Genomic DNA, 25809 nt, shown 5'->3' on the forward strand with positions numbered 1-25809 from the left:
GAAATAACTTACTGCATTGGCTGTGCACAAGCAAGCTCATTTTAAAACAGCACGTGCCGCTTTCTGTATGAAAACAGCATCTTCCATGATGTGTCACAAGATTTTATCTCATGTCTGTAATTTATACTCTATTTCAGTAAATAGAAATCAAGGGGTGTCAAGATTGATGAATTGGGTGGCCAGGCATGTGGATCTCCATGACCAATCCAGTGATTTCCATAGCCCTGATTCGAGTGCTGTGCGACTTGTAGTCTGAAATGAAGTGGAGCAGCCTCATGTTTAATCTGGCTCATCCTGTAGGAAATGCGGGTAGGTAGTAGCGTGCTGTTGAATGTCTCTCAGGAAAAAACTGCGCATTTAGTTAGTCGTCAGTAAGACCGTACCGCGTTTGCTGAAGAGTGATGTTGGAAGTTGCTTGCACTGAGCCTCTGCATCCAGACCGGCTCTGGGGCCCACCCAGCCTCCTATCCAATTGGTACTGGGGCCCAATTTTGTTTTATGGATGCTCTTAATTCAGAAAGCGTATTGATTTAATTTTGAACGTGTTTTTCCATGAGTAAACGGCAGAAAAGAAACTGTGGTTACTTTCTACAGGACTCGGCAGAGACATGTGACAGTCTATATTAATAAGACTCTGAATATATTAAAATAACATAACATTCACATACAATTTATTACCACACAAAAACAAGTTTATACACACACAAGTCTTTAAAACATTCCCAAATCAAATCACAGGAGACTTTTAACACTGCTTACACACATTTGTCTCCAATTAAGAGGGAAAGTCAAGATAATATGCAGTAAAATACTGAATCAATGAGCAAATCTTTGGTACGAGTAAAGCGATATTAGACAATGTTGACATTTTTGGCACAACCATCCACAACTAAATTGGTGCAGTGAAATTGCTAGTTTTAATCACCCAGAGTTGATCCATTAACATCAGTCTTGCAGTGAAATATCACTTGATTATGTGGTTAAAATCCTCAAATAAGAAACCTGTCCTAGCTAGTTATGTTGAGAATTAGCTGGAAAGGTTGGCATAACAAGTACATACTTTTTACGAGGGCACAAAAACAAGATTAACACTACCCCAAACAAATCAAAAGTTTCTTCACGGCATAAATACGAGGGCGGGTTTCATCTAAATCAAACAATTTATAAAATATGGAAGTGTTTAGGGCAAACGAAGACAAATACTGAATTTCAGTGAGTCGAACATGAGATTTCTTAAATGCAGTTATAGATGAGATGCAATTACAAACTTATATTTCGTTAGCAAAACATTTTCAGTAATTTCACGTGGTGATAAAGACTATATCACAGGTTGTAATAAGATTTTACATTTAAAGACTGAAAATACATTTTTTTAAAGTCACATTAATCGATTACAACAGTGTAAATTGGCTTCTGTCACAAAATAAATACTTTTAGACACCCCATTTCTAGAGTCTGTAATTATATTTATGTATGTACATTTAATCGGAGAATATTCTCATAACTTTGTGCTTGAGGTGTAGGACTTATGAAAGCATTCTCAATTTATATAAAAAAATTGTGGCAGGCTATTCTGAGCAAACAAGAAACACCACACATATCTATACAGGTCCTGTAACATTAATTAATATTCAATTCAGTTGGTTAAATCAAGCATTTAAATCAGATCTTTTTTAAATCACAAAAAATTAATTTTATGATTTTTAGGAAATTGTATACCAGGTACATAATCTGATATGAATGTGCCAAGCATTGTGACAGCTTACAGCACGTTAAAGGTACGAGTATAATCATGACGCCATGAAGGCATACATGATTATCAGGGTAAAGCTGTATGGTTCTGCACCTAGAACTGTCTTGGACATAGCGGCGATGAGAGAAATTTCACATTCCTATTCCTACTGTACTGAGTTACGATTCTGGTTCACTTTACGAAAGGTGAATTTGCTTACAAAAGACTGAAAATGTAATATCTGTATCTCGTAAAATAGCATGTCCTAGGTTTATAATAATACTGATCAATTAATTCAGTCTCTGTGTGTGATACCTGGAAGTGAATATCTCTTTAAAAAGTATTGGATGAAGAGCTTTATAACAGAATTTAACATTCACAGTTTCATTTTACCCTTTTCACTGTCAGTGAACATATTAGTCGGCTGTTTGTTATTCCATATTCAACCTGATTGTCAGAATGCATAAATTGACGCAACATTTCATCCCTACACATGAGAACAGAAAATGATTTTTGAACATAATACTTTGAAAATTATTAATTTGTTCATTTTAGCTACTTTAATTCTTTCCATAGTTTAATTTAGCAAAAAAATTCTTCTTCTACTAAATGTGCACGGTATCCAATGACAAAATAATGTGATGTACAATTAAGCATTGAAGTATCTCACATTTCTGAGCAAAATATCTCATTCATTAATGAATGCGAAAGACCAGGCTGAAATTGTTTGTTGGACAACAGATACTTATAAATATGTTTTGTGAAAATCTTGATAAATTAATCTTAAAATCTTTGAACTGGTTTTAAGGAAACTGAAAAAAATATGTTTATAGGTTAAGAAATCGTGCTATCTTTAAGGCTTTGACCGGGATGTTCTTTTGTTAAATCTTATGTGGTACCACCTGATTCGACTTCTAATGGTTAAGTGAAGTGTTTTCTTCGCGGTACGGTCTGAATTCGTAAATATTATGAAGACGAGCTTCGGCTTCAAAGGGTTAACCAGCTGATTTTCGTAATGGTGAGGTGAAGTGTTTTCTTCGCGGTACGGTCTGGATTCGTAAATATTATGAAGACGAGCTTCGGCTTCAAAGGGTTAGTGTATGGAAAAAAATAGGAACTATGGTAAATCATGAAAACTTCTGTGTTGGCATATTGTCCAAGGACAGATTTTAAGAGATGCTCCCAACAGCTAAAGTAACCACGACATGACAAGCGTTGAACAGCTGTGTTAAGAAGGCTTATAAAAATTAGCATCGGGGGAAACTCTGGAGAGAAGGATCATCGTGAAGCAAAAAACATTTACGTTTTAAAAACTGAATTCCAAGAATTAAGAATTACTGCATTTAAATTATAATTGCAGCTGTACAATCTTTTATGTGTGACCCATTGCAAAATCTCATCATACTAATCACGACAGAAGCAAACATAATTTTATAAAGTAAAAGAAAATATAAAAATTTAACACAGATAAAGAGCACAGAACATTTTTCACAAATGTTTGTCCATATAAGAAGGAAAGACATTTAACAGAAAATATTTTCTTTACTGGACTTCGGAAACACCGGGATTTTACTTCTCCCCTCATTTCGATACGGCAGATTAAAAACAAGGATTAAAAGTTCTTTCCCAAGATTTATCTATCCGAACGCAGTATTACTGCTGTAGGAATTATACCTCCTACATGGACTTAACACTGAAATGTGACCACTAAATTTTATTGGTTCACCGAAGTTATAAAATAAACTTACTTTCAAACTTTTATCATTCTTTTAAAGGTTACATTTTATTTTTGTTGTGCCATATAAATAAGAATATCACAAAAAATTCACCTAACTGATGAAGAAAGACCTGATTTAAATTGAAAGTGATTTAAAATTTATTTTTTAAGCATACAACGTATTTCTTCACCTAGTTTTCTTAAGAGTTCCGTAACTCAATTTTTTATCCGCGAAGTTTATCACTACTACAGTAATATTGTCTAAGGAGCCTCTGTAATAGGACTGCAAGGTTATACTCTTTGCTCCATAATGAGGTTCATTTAATCTCTCCTTAATGAACGCCACAGCCTCCTCATTTGAGAAAGTATCCCAGAGGCCATCTGAAGCCAAAATGAGAAACATTGGCTTATGGTCTGCTAGGTCGAAGGTTAGGATATCAGGATCGGCAATCACGAGCTTCTTATCTTTAAGCGGGTAATCTCCAAGAGCCCGTGAAGTTGCCAGGATTCCAGCCACACGCCACACCCCATTGAACGTGATGAAACCGCCGGCTTCTTTAATGCGTTTCCTCTCCCGCATCTAAAGCAGCAAGAAATCTTATAAACAGGCAAGCACTGGACGGCAATCATTTATCCATCGACTACTATGTACATGTATGTAAACAACTAAGAAAAATAATGTTTACATGTTAATGATTCACAGCTTTCTGATCAGGCAAGGATAAGTTATGATTTTAAATTTATGTGCTGCTCTTTTGTGTTTTTTAAGTATTACTTTAGGTTATCCCATCATAAATACCTGTTGCGGTTTGTGATCAAAGGAGAGAGGAATAGCGTTACCCTTGCTATCACACATTACACCTCGTGAATCACCGACATTAGCAACGACCAACCGCGATCCTTCAAGAAGAGCAATCAGTGCGGTGGTACCTGTAATGTGAAGGATCTATTGAATACCTTCATTTCATATGACACCTGCAAGTTCTACTGTCGCCCTCGGTGGACTAGTAGTTAGCGTACTCGCTACTGGACCCAAGGTTCGCGGGTTCAATCCCAGCCGAGGTCGATGGATTTTTAAGGGTGATAAAAATCTGTAGCACAACTTCCTTCAGAGGTAAAGTAAAGCCGGCAACCCCATGTCATAGATTTACGGCATGTAAAAGAACCTTACAAGCATGATATGAGATGTTTCGTAAGCAAAATTCAGCAGCCATTTCTCACCGAAGTCTCCTGATTAGCTGCTAGATGGCTCTGGCAGTCAAATCAGGATTGAGTAGATATTGTACAGTCAGTGGGCTAGTCACTCACTACTCATAAATGCACACTTCAAAACCAAGAAACCTCTGAAAAGGAGGCGTTGAAAACCTAACAACCAGGGTGTAGAGCCAAGAAACAACAACCTGTAAGTTTTAATATGTGAAATATCAAAACAAATACCTGCAACATCCATGCTTTTCTTAGCTGCCTGTACCAAAAGATGGTCAGCTGCAAGGACTTCATCTGTGAGAAGTTGTCTGTAATTTATATTTCCATTGGCTTCTAAGTAACTAGCAGTGGGAACAGCAGGTCGTGGCACGCCGTCTTGTCTCGAAGGGCGAACCTCTCTTGTGATAGGTCGAGTTAGTGTATCCAATCGACTCAGTAGTTCAGGATCTGTTATGCTTCCGCCTTTCCTCATACATTCGTCTGTTTGTGATGTGCTCATTGTTTTCCTGAAACTGTTTTTCTTTTCAACAGGAGGCGCACCAGGTTTTTTCTCTCCATCTTTTTTCGCGCTGTCCCCAGAAGTGGGCAGATGGTCTGGTTTTCGTTTGTTTCCAGCAGCAATAAGATTCTTCAATTCAACAACCTTGTTATTAAGATTTTTTATAAGGTTATCGCGGGCATAGTTTGCTGCAAACTGGAAAAGAAACACATTATCTTGAAACTGGTGTAAAATTAATTCAACAGAAAGATCTGGTTACTCATGCTTTTCCTAAGAAGCAAGCAAGCTGCATGATCAGGGGTAATTGTTGCAGAACAATGGGAACTATGGTCACTGCTGAAACACTTGTATAACAATTACCTCGGTTCACAACATTGCTAAAATGATCCAACAGATGTTGGTATGCTTTCACAACAGTGACTTCAGATAACATTCACAGAATGACCTACAAGATGTGCTAAAGAACATCTCTGGAATGTCAGTGTCCTTGCAAAAGCATACCTACCTAATCTTGTTTATAGAAATGCTACACATCATAGTCACTTCTCAGAAACATTTTGGGGAGGAGTCAAATACCTGTCACACGTTGTTAGTAACACTTCTTAAATTTAAAAATATGACGTATAGAACCTTTTAAATGTGTATATGTGTACTTAATGTGTTTTACCTCTCCGCCATGACCATCAAACACAGCAAACAATGATACACCAGTTTTATTGATATCTTCATTTACAACAAAGCGATCTTCCATGCGAGGTCGTCGTCCTTGAACGGCATACGCAGCAACAATTCCTTCCTTCAGTTCCCAACTGAGTTTCTCCCCAATTGTTACTGACCCATTCACAAAATACTGTAGACGTTGAACCTTAGAAGTGGAACGACCAATTGTATATGTTAATCTGCCCAGCAAAGTATGACTCCAAGCATCAACTGCTTGAAGATAAACTAAAATAATAAACAGCATGGCGCTTATTATAAGCACTTCTGGCTTTAGTATATAAATTCTTAAAAGCCGCCACAAGTAAGTAACTGGGGCAGAATTGAGTGGCACACCCACTGCAAATCTTGAAATTAATTTCATGTGGGATATATACGTCTGATATAGCACTCGGTCTTCCAACTCGTCCTCCATCTTCGATTCCGTATAACGGTACAATGCCGCCAAATCACAAATGTAAAAGATTTGGACGTGTTCGGAATCACAATAATCGGAACACGCTGACAATGTTCTCATGGTTCCAGAAAGACATGAGTAATTATTATATTTCTTACGAGTAATTGTTATATTAGTAATTATTATAGTCCTTATAATTTCTTTATCTGTAAACTGCAAGGTTTTCTCATGTTTAAGAAATGTAAAATTGCTATTGCCGCCGCTGCTGTGGGAAGGTTTCGGATGTTGGTATAATTTGCGGTTTTGAACATGGCTGGTGAATGACATTAAGTAATTTCCAAATGTGTGTTTTATCGTAACAGTTAATTATAATTTACATTTTAGAAATGACATCTACTAAAATGAGCGAAAGGAAATTTACAAGAGCACTAGGCAAACCTGGAATGGCCGCTCAATTACGTGAGACAGTATCACAAGTAGTTCGAGAAAGCACGGTTCAGGTATAACGTCTCTGCTATGTGAATAGTGTTTTGTTTATTTGTTGTAGCGGGTTTATATTTAGTTTCTGGGTGTGAAATGTCAGATTTCAGATCAAAGCGAGCTTGAAAGAAATTTTCTATTTCGATGTTTTTATTGCTATCGCAATTAATAACTCGTTACTTAAATTGGTTTCCTGTTTCTGTGAATACAGGAAATATTGCTGACTTAATATTTGGAGCTAGTTTGTGTATTCTCATGTGATTAACAAAGTAACGTGAAGACAGTTTGCAAAAATATTTCACACCTGCAGCAATGACAATGTGAAACAGCCTGAAATTCTGTGAATTCAGGGTTCCCGACCAATACCCATCCATGCGCGCTACATGCCCCGCCCATCTCATTCATCTCGACTTAATCACCCTGACAATATTGGGGGAGTACAAATTTTTAAGCTCATCATTTTGCAGCTTTCTGCATGTCCCATCATCTTTGCTAGGCCCAACTATCCTTCTCAGCACCCTATTCTCAAACACCTGCAATTTATGTTTCTTCCTGAGAGTGAGAGACGATGTTTCGAAAATATTAATTAACAGATTTTAAAATTGCATTTCCAAATATTGATGGTGTAGTAGAGTTTCATTTTATAATGCCATGGAACAAGGTATCTGTCTACTTATAAAGGGTTAAAATTAATCTATGCATCTTTTTACAGAACAAGCCACAATTAGTTGAACCAATCGATTTTGAAACTTTTATCTTAAAGAACAAGACTTTATTGCAAAATGATCCTCAGCGAGAACTGTTGCTGTATCCATCGGATGATGTGTCGGTAAGCATAATTAATTCTCTAATCTGGAAAGTCTGTGAGAAAGGTTGGACTTGTACCATGGAGGTTAGAAATGCATGCATTATTTTGGTTTGAAAACCTGAAATGAAGACATTGCCTGGAAGACCTAGGTATAGTGAATAATGTTGAAATGGTACTTCATGAAATGGTGTTGGAAAATGTGAACTGAATTCATCTGACTTGGGATAGAAATCAATTCCAGCTCACGTGAGCATGGTAATTAACCGTAAGGTAAAAGGTGGAGAAAGTGACTAGTTGAATGAATATTGGCGTCCGAAGATGGGCTTTGCTTCATGGAGTTACTTAGATAGCTGAAAGGTGATTGTCAACATAAAAACAAACATTAATTGTAGTTGTCCGTAATCATGGTACATGAGTGTTTAAAACATCGGTGGATGTGCTAAAATATAAATAGTTTTTCTTTAGCAATGTCTGCCTCTTTAATTGGTTTATTATATGTGCATATGTATCTCTATCTCATAATGGAAGCAGTATGCTGGCGATGTATCTCCATTTTGAAATATTTCCTGATACTAGCTGGTTAAGATTTTTTGAGCTCATGTCAGTGGGCTGATCACTCACTACTCATAAATGCACACTTCAAGACCAAGAAAACTCCGAAAAGGAGGCGGCAAAAACCCACAACCAGGTTGTAGAGCCGAGAAACAACAACTATGAATCATGTATTTATTGTTGTTATCAGTAATGAAACTGATTTGTTCGCAACCTGTAATATTCTGTGTAACAATAATAACAGTATAGTACTGAGTAAGTTGCAGTATGTTTGGTTTGTCTGCTGATAAACATTATTGAATATGTAGATTGTGGTCTTTCAAATTATGATGTTATGTAGTCTTGTATGTATTTACCAATGTTTGGAAGGACCATATTGCCTCCAACATCAGAGATGGATGTTTCAGAGGATACCAGTATGTTCCTCTTAAATACTGACCTTGCCTTGAAGACTGCTTTGCGTCATTACTCAAAAGGCGACATTCCAAATTGTCAATTTTATGAAGTCCTCATATCTCTTGTCGTTGGATCTTGCTATTTTTTTTTTCCAGCAAGTCGTTTTACCGAGGAGATTTCGCACTACTGTGCACAGTGTGCCTCCGACATTGGATACGGCCGAGTGCGGCCGTTTCACGAAGGAATGTCTCAAAAGCTACACATCCAACTGGAATCTTATTCATTATAAGTACAGTGCCTATTCAGGGACCTACTTAGAATTGCCAAAGTAAGATATGTAATTCTTATCCTTAGCTTGGGTTTGGAATGTAAAGGATGTGATTGGATGAGATGTTCAGGATGACGTGCAGCCTGCCGCTGCATTTGGTATGAATTGTAGGCTTTAACGTACTGTGACGTATGCTACTGTTCATTATTCTTGTATTCTGCTTTGAAATTCCAAGACTGTTTTACCATTAATCTGCGTTCCGAAGGCAGGTCTTGCGAATGTTGAACTTGGAGAACGTTTGCATTCAGAATGTATATTTTGAGCTTTTCTTCCAGATCTGTACTATTGGACTCAGGCCTCATCAAAATCACAAGAAAGGAAATTTGTATGATTCAGTGGTACAGCACTTATCGCATGCACTTGGGAGATTTTTTGTACTTACCTTGGGGAGGAGACCATTGTGACTTATTTATCTTAGTCTTCTGGACGAATGTTGGGAAAGTACCTAAAAGAAGCTGTTGTTTCTTCCCATCGAACTTTCAGTTACGCATCCGTAATTGTCCCGTCATTCCTATTCTGCGGTCAATATAAATGAATAGAAAATCAAACGATATTTGAGTCCTTCCATTTCCAAATTTTGATGTTTGCATTACTTTCTCTTTCCAAAATACAAGAAAAAATATGTCATACAAGATTAATAATATTCTTGCTGTAGCAGATTTTATATGCCCAGCTGCTAGTGTTGCTTCTTTGTGAAAAGAATTTGTTTGGCTGCGTTGGTTGTTTTTAATGTAGGTATTCTATATTATTGTCTTAGAACGAACTGGTTTTTAGTTTTATAAAGAAATATCCTGTTTGATGATTAGTTACTATGGATGAATCATGCACATCCAGAATTTATAGTCCTTAACGGCTCTTCTGTACTCGACGTCAGTCAAAAAACTAAGACACAAAGTGATGGTCCATCACTAACAGAAACTCAGTAAGGTTGGCTTGGGGAAGAAAATGTTGTGAATTTTAAGAAGGAAGTTTAACATTAATCTACAGTTTTTTTGCAGTTTGAGATAGAGTTCTTAAATATAAACGTTATGATTTTACTAGTCGGAAGACTCTTTTTTCTTTCAGAATATTAAAGTCTGATGAATTGAAGGATGAAGTGTATGAAGTTGACACAGACGCAGACCAAGTTGATGAGGTAAGAAACCAAATATACAAATGATTTAAAACAAAGTTTAACTCTCCTATTGTGCACGTTCCTTCTTCTAGAAATTTTGTACTGTTAATATTATTTTTAGGTATTTTGAGTTTATATATAAGGTTTGGAAAGGTGTACTCTTTGGAGTGCACTGAAAATCCAGTGGTGTTCAACACGCCGTGTCACATGTGCACAGCGCTTTATTTGGAACCACAGCTCGGAGGAAGTGTGAACACTTCACACTTACGCAAAAGCAACAACAAATGCAACAGTGGTATCAAATGAAAGGTGTCCTCAGTCCCAAATGTTGCAAAAGTGTGTTTGAAATCCTTAATTCAAAGTATATCTTTCTTTTAGGATATTATTTCCAAGAACGATGGCATCACTAAACAAGGGTACCTTATGAAAGGACCTGAAGTCGGCTCTGACAGAATGTTCGTGAATATTGGCTCCAAATCCTTCAAACGACGTTACTGTTATTTAAGGTATAGTGAGGCGGTGTTAGAATTCTTTATACTCGAGGGTCTGGATCATTTCTGTAGTGCCTGTGTAAAATAGCGTTACTGTTCTGTGTGTTTCAGGCAAGAGGTGGATGGAACGTACATCCTGGAGTTACACAAGGATGAAAAGAAGGGAGAAGCAAAGGCAACAATTGTTATGGATTTCTGTACAGAAGTAGTGCGTGTGAGTCCTTATTTATGCTTCTCGCTCCCGTATTTAGGTTCGGTCATTTACCAGAATTTCTTCCAAACAAACTACGATATCCGACACCGATCAGATGGTAACGTGCTACGAGAAGACAGAGAATTCTCTTTCAGATTGCACTGTGAAATGCAGTTTTATACTCTGTTGCTAACTGGTGCTTGTAGCTACCTTTTGTCGATCCCTGAATGTGCATAAATAGATTCATTCTATATGCACAATTTTGGTGTATCAGTTGAGTCATAGGCCCAAGAGTGAGATTAAGGTTATTGATTGAAATTGTTTAAGCAGCTGTTAGGTTCAGTGGTTTGCATTGTAGATTATATGCCAGCAGTTAGAGGTTGTTTAATCAAAGTAATTTAAAATGATTTATTAAAACGTAATTTGTTTCATTATAAAATTTGAGGGCATTTATTTTAATCACCACAAGCAGTTAATAGCGAACTGTTATCAGTGCCAGAAAATTTAAAACTGTATCTGAAAACATTAGCATTAGGGCAAGTTGTACTACAGTGCACTTAATCCAGGGGAAAATAAGAAACTTAAAGAAAAGCTTGTCCCAGTTGTACTTTGTCCATCACAAATCCCACACAGACCGCCCTGGACTCAAATCCAGGCCTCCATAGTGAGAAGCTGGTGACTGACTGAGCTATGACACTGCCCCTGAATGGTGTCCATATCGGATCATTCGTGACTGAAGGTTGGACAGGGATGCTCGTTTTTCCATACCGCCGCTGTCGCTTTATGTGAAAGTGGCCTTACAAGACAGTATATGGATGCATTTCCAGTGGCATGGTGGCTTCTCACCCACCCTATATCATTGTGGTCACATTTTTACATTTAATATTAGTAAAGTTTTAATGGATAGAAAATTGCCATAGTTTGTAAGTAGCATTTACGGTTTTCACTGATACGTGTGATTTTTTATACTTTACTAGAATGCAAAAAGAGGACGATTCTGCTTTGAGCTACGGATGACGGCAGGACACAAGTCATACAGTTTGGCCGCGGAGAATGAATCAGAATTGCAAGACTGGTTAAGTAAATTGAATTCTGTTCTTCAACAAAATAAAATACAAGAAGAGAAGAGAGCTGCTTCGTTGGAAAGAGGTAGTTACATTTATAACGTAAGAAAATGGTGCGTGATGGCAATTGATACATTCGTTGTGTTCATTTTTTGCCTGTGTAATGGTGATGCATTGAATATAAAGTCTCCTGGTGTCCTCGGTAAACGGACGTGTAATATTATCACTAACACGCTGTAGCAGGGTGAAGATATAGGCGGTTTACCATTGAATTAAAAGTAGTGAGTAAGTTTGTATCATTAAGAAATACAAAGCGAACTGTTCTGCCATATCTCAGGATACTTACCGCTGTGTACGTAAGGGGACAGAGGAAAGCCATGAGAATCTGGGGACTGCCGGTTCCCTGGCCGGAAGTCAGTCTTTGTACCTCCTGTATATATCGGACACACCATCGCTTTTTCTGTCGATTATTGTCTCCTGGGTTGTGATGCCATATAGTCTTGAATGTTTTTTCAAATGTTTTGCGGGGGGTGTTTGTAACAACCTTCGAAACTGCATGGCGTCACAACATGGAAGACCAAGATCGACATCCTCTCTGCTGCGAGAATCTCGTGTCTCACCATCTCACCACTGTAGCTAATTTAAAAGGAGCAGTAGTGTAGACGATAGTGACGTAGGAGGAGTTTGCAGAACTTAATGGGTACGTTGATTTATTTTGAGTAAAAGAAGACAGTGTAAATGACACATGACTTTAAGATAATTTTACGATGAAAATATATTTTTGTGTTTCAGCTAGCAGTACTCCACCTCCTTCCCCCCAGCCATTTCAAATGTATGGCACTTTGAAAGGACTGGAGCAGAGTATGAATCCTCAGTTAATGAAGTACGCTCGCGAAACAGACGTTTCCATAGCTCTGGCAAGAAGAGAGAATCGCCGCAGACTGTTCAGCGTATATCCTCACATGCCTGTAGGTCTTTATTACTTGTTAGACTGAGAAAGAATTTAGCATAGCTTAAACATGATCTTATAAACTCTGGTTTGAATAACTTGGAGTAGACATTCATGTTCCTGAAAGAGGAAGAGGCTCTACTTACAGCGTTAATTTTATTTATCTATTTTTCCCTCCTTACAGCATGTGAAGAATGGCAATACAAACTCCACAGAACAATGTGTAGAACCGTATCGAGAACAGTTTGGACAGAGGCTTCAAGTTTGCTGTGAAAGTATAAGATTCCGCCTTCAGGCCCCTATAGATGGGGAGAAGGAGGCATTGTGCCAGGTTAGTTAAAACCAAGAGCAAACTACGTTGCACATGGACATCCGTTACTGGCGGGTCGTAAGATTGTTTTGGAAGTCTTTCCGTGCCTTGCTGAAGACATTTATCTCAGGTTTCAGTCTGGATGTTAGTTCAAATTATGCAGTTAAGCCCATAGTGAAATATATTTTCAATTACTAGTAGAATCGCTATCACTACATATCAATTAGAGTCTTTGCTCTTGAAAGGGCTGTTTCCAAAACCTGACAATTTATTTTGTAAAAGTAATATTGTCTGAACCATGTAGAAATTCCAAACTGATTGTGATATTGGCATGACATTCTTCATATTCTTAAACTTCTTATTTTTTACAACAATAAAAAAGCTTGTGTGCAGATAGATATATTAATATATTGTTTCAGGTTGAACCGTATTTTACAACTCTAGCATTATTTGATGCAAAACAGGGTAGGAAACTAACAGAAAATTTCCATTTTGATGTGAATCATCCTCAAGTTCGAAGTATGGTGCCTTCTATATCTAAAAATGGCTCAGTCGATGAACCTGAAAGTTTATTACCATCCGAGCTCCAGCAGGTACCGGAGGAGTGGCTCATGTATCCAAAACAGGTGAGAACTTCCACTGTGTAAATATTTGAAACGTCACAGAGGCCAGCTTCTTAAGAAAAGCTTTTCCCCGACACCCATGTTATATTGAGGTTCCGCTGTATTATCTCAGGTTAACTTGTGGCACTTAAAATGATTTTCATTCTGGTTTCTGTCATTCCTAGCAATAATTTTAGCTTTTTGTTAGATGGAACCATTAATGAGCAGTCCTCTGACTTCTTCTACTATGGCTCTCCGGTCCGTATTCGGTCCATGGCCTCCTCAATTCTCCTCTTCCATTCAGTCCTCTGTTACATCCATCTGTCCGAGGCTTTGATCGAGGTTTCGAAACATCTTCTTTTTTACGGTGCAAGGTTGTTGGCCTTGCGACCAACTCCCAACCTGGAGGGCCAGGGTACCTGTCTTAGTCTGACCTCTCACCCTCAACCAATCTGGCTAGGGAGGCCCTACCAGTAGCTCTTAGGGTCACTGAGGTACTCAAGCCCCACCACCACGACAAGGTGCAGGTACCATTAAGTGAGGAGAACTCTGACTAGTTGTGGGAAATTTATTTTATATTTCTTTATCTTTATTCATTTCACATTTACCTAGACAGTCCTTGCAAGTAGCTGAAATCACACGTGTGTCATGCGTATTATTTTACGTTTGTGGAGCATGGTGACTGTGACAATTATGATATTGAAACTAATGAGTCCAGAAGTGATGCTTTTACATTAGGTGAAAATTGCAGACCTAGATTCACGCAGATGTGCTGACATACAAGCTCTACAGTGGGTGGAAGTAAAACTTTCAGGTCCGCCACACAATACAAAACGTGAGCCGAGCTGAAGATCACTTGGGATTATATGCAAAAATTGGTCATGTTTTATAAAGTGTTTTTAAGAACGACACTACTACATTACTTTATGTTCAGAGGTTACTAAACTGAAGTACAAAAGGTAATATGATTTTTATGGAATTATGTTCAGAAAAAGATCATAAAGAAAGCAGTTGGATAATTTCAGATGCAAATTATTTTTCAGGCTGTGTTTAATATTAGCAACCCACACCCAGACATCTTTATAGTAGTTAAAATAGATAAGATCCTCCAAGGTGGCATTTGCCAAACAGCAGAACCATACATCCGCAACACGAAAGATCCTCGCCTTGGACTCAGAGTGCACAAAACTGTGAAAACATGTTGTCAAAGGTATGTTGGGGTGACGAACATTAATATAAATTTAAATACACGTGTAAACACCCTCCATGTGTGCATGCGCACACACTGTTGAACTTCTGTGTAGAAATATTTAATGTGTCGTTCTTTTTTGTCATGTAGTAAATATGTTAAAAATGACAGAATTTCTGTTTCTAGGTTTAATAACTTGAATTCTGAAAGCTGTCTGAAATTCAATTTTGTCATTACTTTGATGTAGATGCCCAACAAAACAAGTAATAATGGACAAATTATCCGTTTCAATACATAATTGCTAGAAAGGTGGACATGTTTGTCCGATTCATAAACAGTTTATGAAGAAATCGGGGCTCAGTCTTTGCATCCGTTGGTGCTCGTTGCAGTTATGTGATTTCCTTCTGAGTGCAGGTTTATTGGTTCAAAGGGCAAAGTTCAGGTTGTCTGATGGATGAGCGAGACATCAGCTAAACTGATTCTGTAATTGTCATTGATGTGAGCTGCGTGGGATAGGTATTATCAAGTACCATACATTTGGTTGTCAGAAAACTGTTCCTCCGTTAACGCTCGGAAATATCCAGTTATTAATTGAAACTGTAGACCGTGTTGTAGATGTCTGTATTGTGTTATAAATTCACATTTTGAATGTTGTTCATATCCTTTCCATACTTATTCTTATGTGTGTTTTTCAGACTGGGGAACTACAGAATGCCGTTCGCATGGACGGCTCGTCCACTGTTTAGACTGTACACTAATGAACTGGACACATCAGACTTCCCAGCAGTTTACCGCCAAGAGGGAAATAGACTGAAAGATGAAGAAATATTGAAGATTCTCTCAGAATTCCGAAAGTAAGTCGTACCAACAAAAGTCATCAAAGAAGCTAACATGTCTTTTCCATTACATTGATTATGACAGCATAATTTTGATTACAGGCATTCATAATGGGAAACCAGATTTTGATTTATTATTTATTGTAATGTGCAGAGATTTTGATGCTGATAAAGTTTTCTTGTCAACAGTAATTTTGTCTCATAAATGCTTGTCTTTTTTTTTTTTTCCAGACCAGATAAGATGAGCAGATTGACAGTGATTCCTGGTTGGGTGAAGATTAAAATTCAACCAATTACAGAACTTCCTGAAAGTATGTTAGAAAATACATGTAACGTGTCTGTGTCATGAATTTTATGTGTGTTGAATACAGGTTAGTCAGCATCCATAATTATGTTTGTTGTAGATTCGTTAACTACATCATTATCTCCACTGAAACCATTTCCATTACCTCCAACAAATGAGCCAACGATAGAAATGATGGAATTTGAAGGAACCTCAGAGAAAGATGTTCATCCCTACACAACATTTCTTAATCACCTTTATGTGTACCCACAGAGTCTCAGTTTCGATACTCAGAAGACGTTCACAAGAGCAAGAAATATCGCATGTGTTGTGGAACTGAGGGATTCAGATAGCGAGGGAGCTTGTCCTCTGTGCGTAAGTATTTACTTTTTTTATATATAAAATGATGTGAAACTGCGTGATTTGATGTGTGTTTTAGTACATCACTGTTCTGCGATGGATCTGATAATGATTTAAACACTTTCTAGTTTGTTGTTGAGATTTTTCACTCTCACAGTGGCAAGCAGGAAGATGGCTGCCTTCTGGGTTGTTGCACCAGCAAGCACCTCTGAAATGTTTGTAAACTTCTGCCAGACTACGTAGCGCAACAACCCAGAAGCCAGCCGTCTTCACAGTGTTTTGTTCTTTATACACGTCTTTGGCAGGGTTACCTTCAGTTTAGGATTAAAAGTGTATACAAAATAAATCTGGTAAGTATCTGTGTGTCAAGAGTTTATTTTTGCAATTTTACAATTTATTTTGGTAGAGGCGCACTTCGGAGTACACGGAGCGTTATTCTGTAACTTGCTCGCCGATTGAAATCCTTGCACAAAACATACCAAATAATATTTGTGACATTTAATTTGCGTTATTTATTATAGTGCCTGTGTGGTCGACCAGGCGGTCCAGTTTTTGTGCGCCAGGTGTCCTGCACTGTGCTGCATCACAGTACAAATCCAGCTTGGTATGAGGAGATAAAGCTGAGACTTCCTATTCATCTCCATAGCAAACATCACCTTCTCTTCACATTCTATCACATATCATGTGAACCTTCTAAGAAGAAGGAAAGTGGCATTGAGACTTGTGTTGGCTACGCTTGGTTGCCGTTACTTCAGAAAGGAAGGTACTGAACTTTATGCTTCACTAGCTTACGAGAGATCTATTCCGCTGTGAAGTTAAGTTGTGAATAAAACTTGTCGAGGGTGTTAGACGTTGATGTGGAGGAAAATATTATGTACCGAGTTCTGATTAATTGTAATTAAAAGATTGTTTAATTTGGTGGCATCAGTTTATATCAATGTATTGTGCGCTTGGTGTAGGATTGCCAGTGTAATGATTCTCAGAGTCTTCTTTTGTCTTGTTTGAGCTGTTATTTTGTAAATTAATATTAATTTATCTGCTACTTTCCAGGTTGAATGTTGAAGAGCAGGTTTTACCTGTAGCATCACATCTTCCGCCTGGCTATCTGTCGGTTCAATCTTTGGGTCTTGGAAAAGGGGTAATAGCAATTGATTTTTATAAAGAAGTTAACCGATTAACATGTCTGATCGTGCACGGTTCATAAAATCTTATATACATATATTGCTAAAGAACCTGTTTCATCTCTGATTAATCTAACTCTTTCATCATTGCTGTCATGTTCTTCTTCTGCGGGGTTTGATCGCTAATTTCATATTTATCTTGTCCTGTATCCATCCTTTACAGGTGTCCTATGCTAGCATCTTACAAAGTATATCGCGTTATTCTACGCTGAAAACTGGACGGAAGATCTGTGATGCATAAGGGGCCTAAAGGGCTTAATTATCAAGATATGAGATGTTTTAGAGCTTACATTTTGTCATAAAGAAAGAGTAAGCGTAAGCTAATTATCTTATCAGATGTACATCGGTCACATACATGTAAATTAATCGTTGAAAATTATCGTAACTGTTTTTAATGCGGGCTTCAGCGTGATGCGCTCTTATGACCAACGTGCACCGTGCAGTGCTTCTTGTGTGGTTCTCATCTGTGCTACTGTACAGTGAAAAATAATGTTTGAAGATGGCTGTCTTCTGGGTTGTTGTGCCATGTAGAATTTTAGTGACGTTTCAGAGTTTCTTGCTGCCTCCGTCATCAGCCATCTTCAAACTCGCTACTGTAAAAACCTCAAATACTACAAAATAAAGTTTTATGTTAATGTATATTATTTAAAGATTATACATTCTGTGCTTATCATTTCTTTCACGTATCAAAGATGTCTTATGTAATGTTCTCCGTTTCAGTATTCTGGTCCAGAGATTTTGTGGATAGATAGTCAGAGACAGATCTTTAGTGTGAACTTCCAATTGGTATCCACAGTTGTTACTAGAGACCAACATCTGCACAATCTATTTGCTTACACAGACAGAATGTTGGAACACAGAGTAACTCCCGCCCCACCTTCGGAGACAGAAATCTGCAAAATTCTCAAGGTAAGGGCACCGTTGAAGTACAGGATATATCGTAATAAAGACCTGTGTTTGCGCTTTTCTCTGATGGCCCACAAAGTTTCTGAATAATGAAATATTAAATACAATAAAAGTCTGTTGTAAGGAGTACAGCCTCTGATGGCAAGTCGTTTCTTATGAGAATTTTTTTAAGGCACAGTTAAGCAATGATCTTAAATATAAGAGCATCGTTTAATTTTTTTATATAATGAATGCCTTTGATTGGTTTCTGTAATCGTAAATACGTGTCTTCTAAACGTGGTAACATAGTTTTCTCATTATTTTATAAAAAAAATTCAGACCATTTTCTGTAATTGCAAAAATTATGTTTGTCAATGTGACATTTTGGACATTGATGCCAATTATTGCACAACAATTACGAATGCTGGGGGCTACTGTTTTAACAAGATATTGATAAACTGATCTTGTTCAACCGCATTAATCTTTGGTTAAAAACAGATGAAAGTTTAAAATGTATCATAATTCAGGAGGAGGGAATGGATTAATAGAATTGGGTGTGAAATATTGAGCATGCAATAATTTTTAAATAAATAAATTTTGAGTACTACGGAAGTATCTGTAACTGATTTACGGATAAAAGAAATTTGGAATTGGAAGATACTGAAATACATGCTCACAATCATGTGTTACACCACTTTTAAACATCTGTGATTACGACTTTCAGGCTGCACATGCAATCCAGTTGCCAGCTGCTGTTACTTTTCTGCCGAGCCTCTTAAATCACCTATTTAGTCTCTTGGTGGTGACCTCTAGTGAGGAAATTGGACTTAATGTCATCAGGGTTTTGATACACATCATCCATATGGTCCATGAGGCAGGGAGGAAGGAGATTCTTCAGGCATATGTCAAGGTAAGCGCACATACTTGAAACAGATTCGGTCATAGTTGGATGGACAGACGGATGGATGTGGGATGAATTATGCATGGCACGTAGAAGGAATATCATGAAAACATATGAATCTATGTAAGATTTGAGGTTTCGCAGCGGTGAGTATGAAGATTTCCGTCTTCTGGGTTGTTACGCCGTGTAGTCTGGTCGATGTTTACCAACGTTTCAGAGGTCAAACTGCCTCCGTCATCAGGGTGATGACGGAGGCAGTCTACCCATTTAAGCAGAATTAATATGTAGCTGAGCAAAACTGAAAAATAAAGTAAACCTCCATCTGGGCGTAACCTCAAATGCTAACACCACTTTATGCATCCAGGGATGGTGGAACTTATTAAAACAACACAACCAATATTCTTCAATTGAATGTAACATCATACTTTTATCATAAGTTTATGGTGATGTGGGTTTTGGTGGCATGTAGACTCGCACGTAGATGCCAGCATTTCAGACGGAGTGGTGATGCTCTGAAGTGGAGACATTTATATGGGATTGGAAGAACAGACGGCTGAGGAAGTGGGCCAATCAAATCAATTAGAGTAATTAGTTGTATATAGTGTCAAAATATACATGCCTTATGTTAGCTGTAGTAAATTTGATTCTTTCTAAATTACTGCTGCTATCAGAGATCTTAGTAAAAGGTTTTTCCGCCTCCAGTTTGTGTTTGTCCCACCGGGTGTGTCTAGTTCGACGACTGTGCATGAAGAAATGAGCCGACACTTGCCCACGTTGCTGCGTCCAGCCAACACAGATTTTCTAGTCATAAACAAGTTCACGCATCACTCCAACTTCTTCTTTGAGGTTATGGTGAAGAGTATGGCTCAGCATCTTCTAAGTAGTGGGCGTATCAAGGTTAGTATGTTATCGACGACATTCCGCGAATAAATTAGACAAAGGATTGTGAGGGATCGTTTTGTCCACAGATCTGGCTAATTCACCGGAGAATGTTATTAATTTTCATGCTGAGATCTATTAGAGTGCACGAAACATTAATTTATTGTCAAAGTTGCAGTAAATTTTACACCGTGAAGTATACTCTGTACCTCCGTCTTTAAACACAGTGCAAATTGTTTGTACACTAATTCTGCCCTGTGTTGGAGATGTGTAATATTTCTAAATAGCTTATGAAGTTTTTACATTAATTAATAAATTTCAGATAGGTTTAGCAAAGAAATTTCATTTCTTTTGTTCAGTACATTTCAGAGTATGCATCGTGATAATTCTGTTTTATTCATCGCAGTGTTAAGAAATATGTGCTCTTTAGATTGTTTCTGAAACACAACTTTCTCTGTGTTTTATATTTTATTTGTTTTAAAGAGGCAAACTGTTCATAATAGATGGAATTTATTCTGTGTAATTTAAAGTGTTTTACCTAAATGTTGCTGTGCTGAGCTGTAAATAAAATATGGCACCAGATGAAAGAACACTTGAAATAGAAAGATGTGAAATAATATATTTTATTTGTTTCGTGTGAACTGTCAGTTCATGGCGATTGGTGAAGAGGGGAAGGTGCTGCTAACGCACAAGATGGGTTCCAAAACACATCAGCTCTTCCATTACCTCCTCATTTCTAGTCACATAAATTACCAAGATGTGACATTAAGAATAACAGTAGTAATGGTAAATGGCATACTCCAAGCAAGATCCAATAGCTATTCGTATTAAGGAGCGTTAAACAATTAGAACAGTCAATCGGCAACAGTTAATGTTTTTTTAATGGCTCCTACACCAGGCCACTCCAAGTCGTTAGCTGACTGTGCCAAATATAACGTATTACTTACAGATCAAAAGGAAATGATTCCAACAACTTCAATGCCAATGTTCATTCAGTTACATTCAATAGTTTAGGAGTGAAACGTGCAGACTCACAGACATGGCGTTGTTATGTTCGTATATACTACATATACTTAATACAAACAACTTTTAAGAAACTTGCAGGTTTACACGTGTGATGATATTTTTACTTTCAGTTAATGTAGGTACTGTTATCAGTCCTCAAAATACTGAATGTAAATATCACCTCTTCATTGATACTGTTATAATGCAGATGCACCGGAATGAGAGGTTCTCTGCTGACTTTTTGTACCGCATCCAGAATTTGGTGCAAGTTTTGTGTCCGTACTTGATCCAGAAGTACAAGGAGATGCCAGTTGAAACTCAGGAGCTTAATCGCAGCCTGGCTAACTTCCTAAAGGTATTTTTCATACTTATTTATTGAATGAATTTTATTAAAGTGACTGACACAAAGTAAGCTGGGTGGTGCAGATATATATAAACACATACACACGTGCATGCATGTGCATACGTATTATGCCTGAAGTAAATTAATACTTTATACACCAATGCTCTGAGGCTATTTGTCGCATTACAGCTGATGCACTGAAGTGTCCGAAACTTGGCCACTGCCATTTGTATCAGTGACTGCAAGACTTTATTACAGCAATTCCTTAGCAGCAACGCTATTCATTTGTTTCTCTTCTCTTCCAACCCATCCATCCTCCCTTTTATCCTGCGAGAACACTCCCAGTCGGCCCGTACGATTTAAGTGACTTTCTCCATGACACTGATGATATCTTAACGTGAGCTTCTGTTACCAGAGTTTTACATGTAACACACATAGATTTTGTGTCAAAATTTAAGAAAATAGGTGTGTATAGTATTTGGATGAATATGGTATGGAATTATAGTGTACAAATTATTTGAATATATGTTCTGTTCATTTAAGCTTATGTTAATATGCCGTTCAGTTGTGTTGGCTGTAGATGATTCTTTTTTTGATGATGTCTGTATTCTAATTCACAAATACAACAGTGTTCATAAAAACACTTCGCAAGTGCAATAATAAATATTGTTTTATTGATGTTACAGAAGTGCCTAACATTCATGGACAGAGGCTATGTTTTCAAACTTATAAATTCGTATATGGATAAGTTCAACCCTGGGGACCCAAAGACTCTCTATGACTACAAGTTTACGTTTCTCCAGATCATCTGCTCACATGAGCATTATGTTGTGTTTAATCTCCCAGTTCTTCACTCAGGGGTGGGCAATAAAGGCAGGAATGGTGAGTGTTTGAAATCCGCACACGTGTTTGTATTAAATAAATTCCAAACAATTATTTTATTGAATATTATAAAAATTCTTTATTTATTTTTGTATATATTTCAAGTTTCTCTAATTTTACAATAACACCTCATCAATGCAAACTTGATTTGTGCGGTGCATGTACAAAGGATAGGTGATTCTGTGTTGGAAATTTATAACAAAATTGATTTAGTATGTGTTACAAGCTTTTAGCGTTTTCTCGAGTGTTAAAAATGCTGTGGTTATATAGTTATGCATATGCTTTTACTTTTCAGATTACATGAATGAATACTCCTTGTCGGAAGAGTTTTGTAAGCAGCATTTTCTTGTGGGTCTGCTGCTTCAAGAAGTCAGGACATCTCTCAATGAAGTATTCCAGATACGCAAAGTAGCTGTTTCAACTCTCAGGGATCTCTTAGCCAAACATGAGTTAGACGACAGATACCAGAACAAGGTAATTTTGAGTTTCTACCTTGAACACTCTCTCACTCAAAAATTCTTTTTTTATACCCCACAAAAAGTAGTTAAAGAATATAATCATAATTACGTTTAGAGTGTTACAATTAACTTTTACTTCTTCCCCAAATCTTGTCCATAATTAAATGTTCATTAAAGGTGCTGCTGGGATCTGTCGTTCTCATCTTTAAATTCAAAACCACTGATACCAATTTGTTCCTTGACACATTATTTCTCATATGATTCATGAGATGATCTCGGCCATTTAACAGCACTGTTCATAGTAATGCTATAATGTCTTCTTGTTGGTATGTAATGAAAATTGTTCAGTTTGACTAACATTTTGTTGCATTTGAATATAGTAAGTGTGCCGTCAGTTAACAATTTGAAAATGACTTGCCGTCTTTAGAACTCAAGTTATAATTTTAGTTATCAGGGTTACCCCAGACTTAAATATTGTTCTTACATTTTTCTTTCAACCAGTGATACTGCTGTTTTCGTGAACAGGCATTTGATGTTTGATTCCCAGGGCCAGTTGGGACGCATTGCAGCCGTCTACATCCCTTGGTTGGGAATTGTGTTGGACAATTTGAATCGGCTGAATGCCGTGCAAGACGCAAGTGGCAGCAGGCATGTGGACCCGCACCACACGTACAGCTCAAGCAGCAGGTTTTCAAACAGTAGCTCATTCCTCAACCTCAGGGACTCGGGGACGTCCGTGGGAACTCCTAAATCCCTCAATAGGTTCACAATGCATCTTGACAGTAACTCAAGCGCCAGAGTTTCCACACACTTCAGAGATTCATCTTATTTTGCGGCAATAGCTGGCCAAGGTGAGTCGGCTGTATGCAGCTCCGTTTGTTTAACTCGTACATCGACTGTAAAATATATCCCAGATATTTTTTTACCTCGCAAAGTTTGCTACTGTAGTCCAATTATCAGTTTTATGTAAGCTTTCATTCCCATTGATTGATTTAAAAATATCTTCCCACCTTACCTTTGCACTGAAATCTCCTCTAACTTTTTTTTTGTGATACTTATAGAATTTATCAAATACACAGTCTAGTTTTTCATAAAAACTTTTTTTCGTCTATTCACATTCATCCTCAGTTGATTCCTGCACATTCAGAACAATAATATCACTCCAGGACCTCTTGGTATCGTGTATGACGTACTGTCAACCAACAGACTCTATCCAACTGCCCATTGATATGATTCCCTTATGCATGATAAAGCCTTTCCATAATTGATGATCACCGTTACAATAGCCGAAGAAGAATATATAATTGCCTGCTTTTTTTTACGTTCTAAGGGCTTGTAAATGGAAGTTCTTCTGTGAGCCTGGAATCAGAGTCTTCCACTGTGTCAGGTGATGGCCACTCAACGGTGTCGCAAGAAACAGCCATAATTAGAGATCCCAAAGAAGAGGCAATAAAAGAAGGAAGCAGTAAAAGACATTCTAGGTTTGTAATTAAAATAAAATTGGACCTCTATCTTGATAATAGTTTAATGGATTGTCAGATTACGCTGTTATGGGGACTTTAATATATTTATTATTTTATTTATTTAGTGTTCTGTCTGACGACAGGTCCATATGAACAGGATCCTTCCATCCTTTTCTCGGACTGGGACCTGTTCATATACGTTCTTGGCAGATGATCCAGAAGTGGTTTGCCATTGCCTTCTTCTGTGTGTGAATGGAGTAATTGTTGGGATGCCACGGAGGAAAACTCCGTGTTGCCTAGACCACGGCCTTGCCCAACACAAGTTATAAATTCGGGCACCGCCGGGAATCGAACCCGAGACCCCAGGATTACAAGGCCAGCGTTCTAACCGCTAGACCACCTGATCTTATTATTATTTAGTGTTCTGTCTGAGGACAGGTCCATATGAACAGGATCCTTCCATCCTTTTCTCGGACTGGGACCTGTTCATATACGTTCTTGGCAGATGATCCAGAAGTGGTTTGCCATTGCCTTCTTCTGTGTGTGAATGGAGTAATTGTTGGGATGCCACGGAGGAAAACTCCGTGTTGCCTAGACCACGGCCTTGCCCAACACAAGTTATAAATTCGGGCACCGCCGGGAATCGAACCCGAGACCCCAGGATTACAAGGCCAGCGTTCTAACCGCTAGACCACCGTGGCTCTTTAATATATAAGATAGATTTATTGTACACGCAGTTTATTTCCTTGATTAGGGCTCTGATGATTTTTACAAATCACGGTCTTTACTGTGGATATCCATACTTAATACCGGTTACTACTGTTCTATTTAGGCCGCCTGAATATGCATATAGTACGCAGTCACCCACTTGCTGTTGAATTGTAAACTTCGCTGCAGCAGAAAGAAATGGCAACTGAGGGACAAACGTGGATCATGTGACACCCTCCTACTTAATACCTACCCCAAGAACTACATAAAACTGACCGCCAGTAAAATAACGTTTGTTCTTGGTGCTGTAAGCGTTCCTTCTTAACTGGCCGTCTCGTACATTCCTGAAACAATTGAATCATTACATCCTGGGTTGAAATATCTGTAGATTTTGTGAAGTCTAGGTAGCTTGTATAAAGAACATTTATTTCAAAACTTAAGTGGGTAAATTGATTCATTTTTAACAGTGTAGTCTTAATTTGGACCTTGTAACTAAAAAATTAAAATTCTATTCTTCTCGTCTGCTGCATTTTGTCGCTGTGTAATTTCTGTTTAAATTCACCCATCCCTTGAAAATAGCTATGATTTAAATTCATGTTTGAGAGGTTGGTATTTTAAATTTTGTATTAATTCCAGTGAGTTTTAGTTGTTTTATGTCACTGATAGTTATATATTAAATCTTGTCTGTCTAATCACAATAATTCTTATTAAATATTAAAATATTACAATAATTAACATTTTAAAATATTTAAAATATTAAACGATGTTCTTTATCGAAATATTCGATTTACATTAGACCATCATTTTTCATGTTTCACGACATGTTTCGGTTCCTAAATGTAAATCGAATATTTCGATAAAGAACATCATTTAATATTTTA

The 25809-nt window shown here is 37.5% G+C and overlaps 2 protein-coding genes across 2 annotated transcripts in view; one reads left to right on the forward strand and one right to left on the reverse strand.

Moving 5' to 3' along the window:
• Positions 1 to 654: 654 nt before the first annotated feature.
• LOC110828162 (protein phosphatase 1L) lies at positions 655 to 6310 on the reverse strand. The gene is made up of 4 exons (XM_022060610.2): positions 5822 to 6310; positions 4887 to 5349; positions 4249 to 4379; positions 655 to 4029 (listed from the first exon to the last, which is right to left on the reverse strand). Exons 1-4 carry the CDS (start codon positions 6284 to 6286, stop codon positions 3637 to 3639), a joined length of 1452 nt encoding a protein of 483 aa, XP_021916302.1. The 5' UTR covers positions 6287 to 6310; the 3' UTR covers positions 655 to 3636.
• Positions 6311 to 6530: 220 nt separating this feature from the next.
• The window catches only part of Ziz (dedicator of cytokinesis protein Ziz), a 34675-nt gene continuing 15396 nt past the window's right edge, over positions 6531 to 25809 (forward strand). Inside the window, exons 1-24 of the mRNA XM_022060593.2 lie at positions 6531 to 6768; positions 7461 to 7577; positions 8660 to 8832; positions 9898 to 9967; positions 10325 to 10452; positions 10549 to 10651; positions 11608 to 11779; positions 12487 to 12662; positions 12828 to 12974; positions 13373 to 13579; positions 14599 to 14765; positions 15440 to 15598; positions 15812 to 15891; positions 15985 to 16238; positions 16745 to 16986; positions 17274 to 17361; positions 18125 to 18313; positions 19014 to 19199; positions 19893 to 20087; positions 21283 to 21429; positions 22104 to 22299; positions 22595 to 22773; positions 23305 to 23608; positions 24088 to 24238. Coding sequence (XP_021916285.1) covers positions 6655 to 6768; positions 7461 to 7577; positions 8660 to 8832; positions 9898 to 9967; positions 10325 to 10452; positions 10549 to 10651; positions 11608 to 11779; positions 12487 to 12662; positions 12828 to 12974; positions 13373 to 13579; positions 14599 to 14765; positions 15440 to 15598; positions 15812 to 15891; positions 15985 to 16238; positions 16745 to 16986; positions 17274 to 17361; positions 18125 to 18313; positions 19014 to 19199; positions 19893 to 20087; positions 21283 to 21429; positions 22104 to 22299; positions 22595 to 22773; positions 23305 to 23608; positions 24088 to 24238 — 3944 coding nt within the window. The 5' untranslated portion in view covers positions 6531 to 6654. The remainder of the gene's footprint in view (positions 6769 to 7460; positions 7578 to 8659; positions 8833 to 9897; positions 9968 to 10324; positions 10453 to 10548; positions 10652 to 11607; positions 11780 to 12486; positions 12663 to 12827; positions 12975 to 13372; positions 13580 to 14598; positions 14766 to 15439; positions 15599 to 15811; positions 15892 to 15984; positions 16239 to 16744; positions 16987 to 17273; positions 17362 to 18124; positions 18314 to 19013; positions 19200 to 19892; positions 20088 to 21282; positions 21430 to 22103; positions 22300 to 22594; positions 22774 to 23304; positions 23609 to 24087; positions 24239 to 25809) is intronic.

This window comes from Zootermopsis nevadensis, unplaced genomic scaffold (genome assembly GCF_977971745.1).
Source record: "Zootermopsis nevadensis isolate Lab colony 2312 unplaced genomic scaffold, Znev_1.0 Znev_ptg000050l, whole genome shotgun sequence".
NCBI lineage: Eukaryota > Metazoa > Arthropoda > Insecta > Blattodea > Termopsidae > Zootermopsis > Zootermopsis nevadensis.

Coding starts and splice junctions, on each gene's coding strand:
- LOC110828162 (XM_022060610.2), bottom strand. CDS start 6,286: ATGGAGGACGAGTTGGAAGACCGAGTGCTATATCAGACGTATATATCC. Junction 5,350..5,821: donor TTGATGGTCATGGCGGAGAG/GTAAAACACATT, acceptor TTTCTTTTCCAG/TTTGCAGCAAACTATGCCCG. Junction 4,380..4,886: donor GAAAAGCATGGATGTTGCAG/GTATTTGTTTTG, acceptor TTCACATTACAG/GTACCACCGCACTGATTGCT.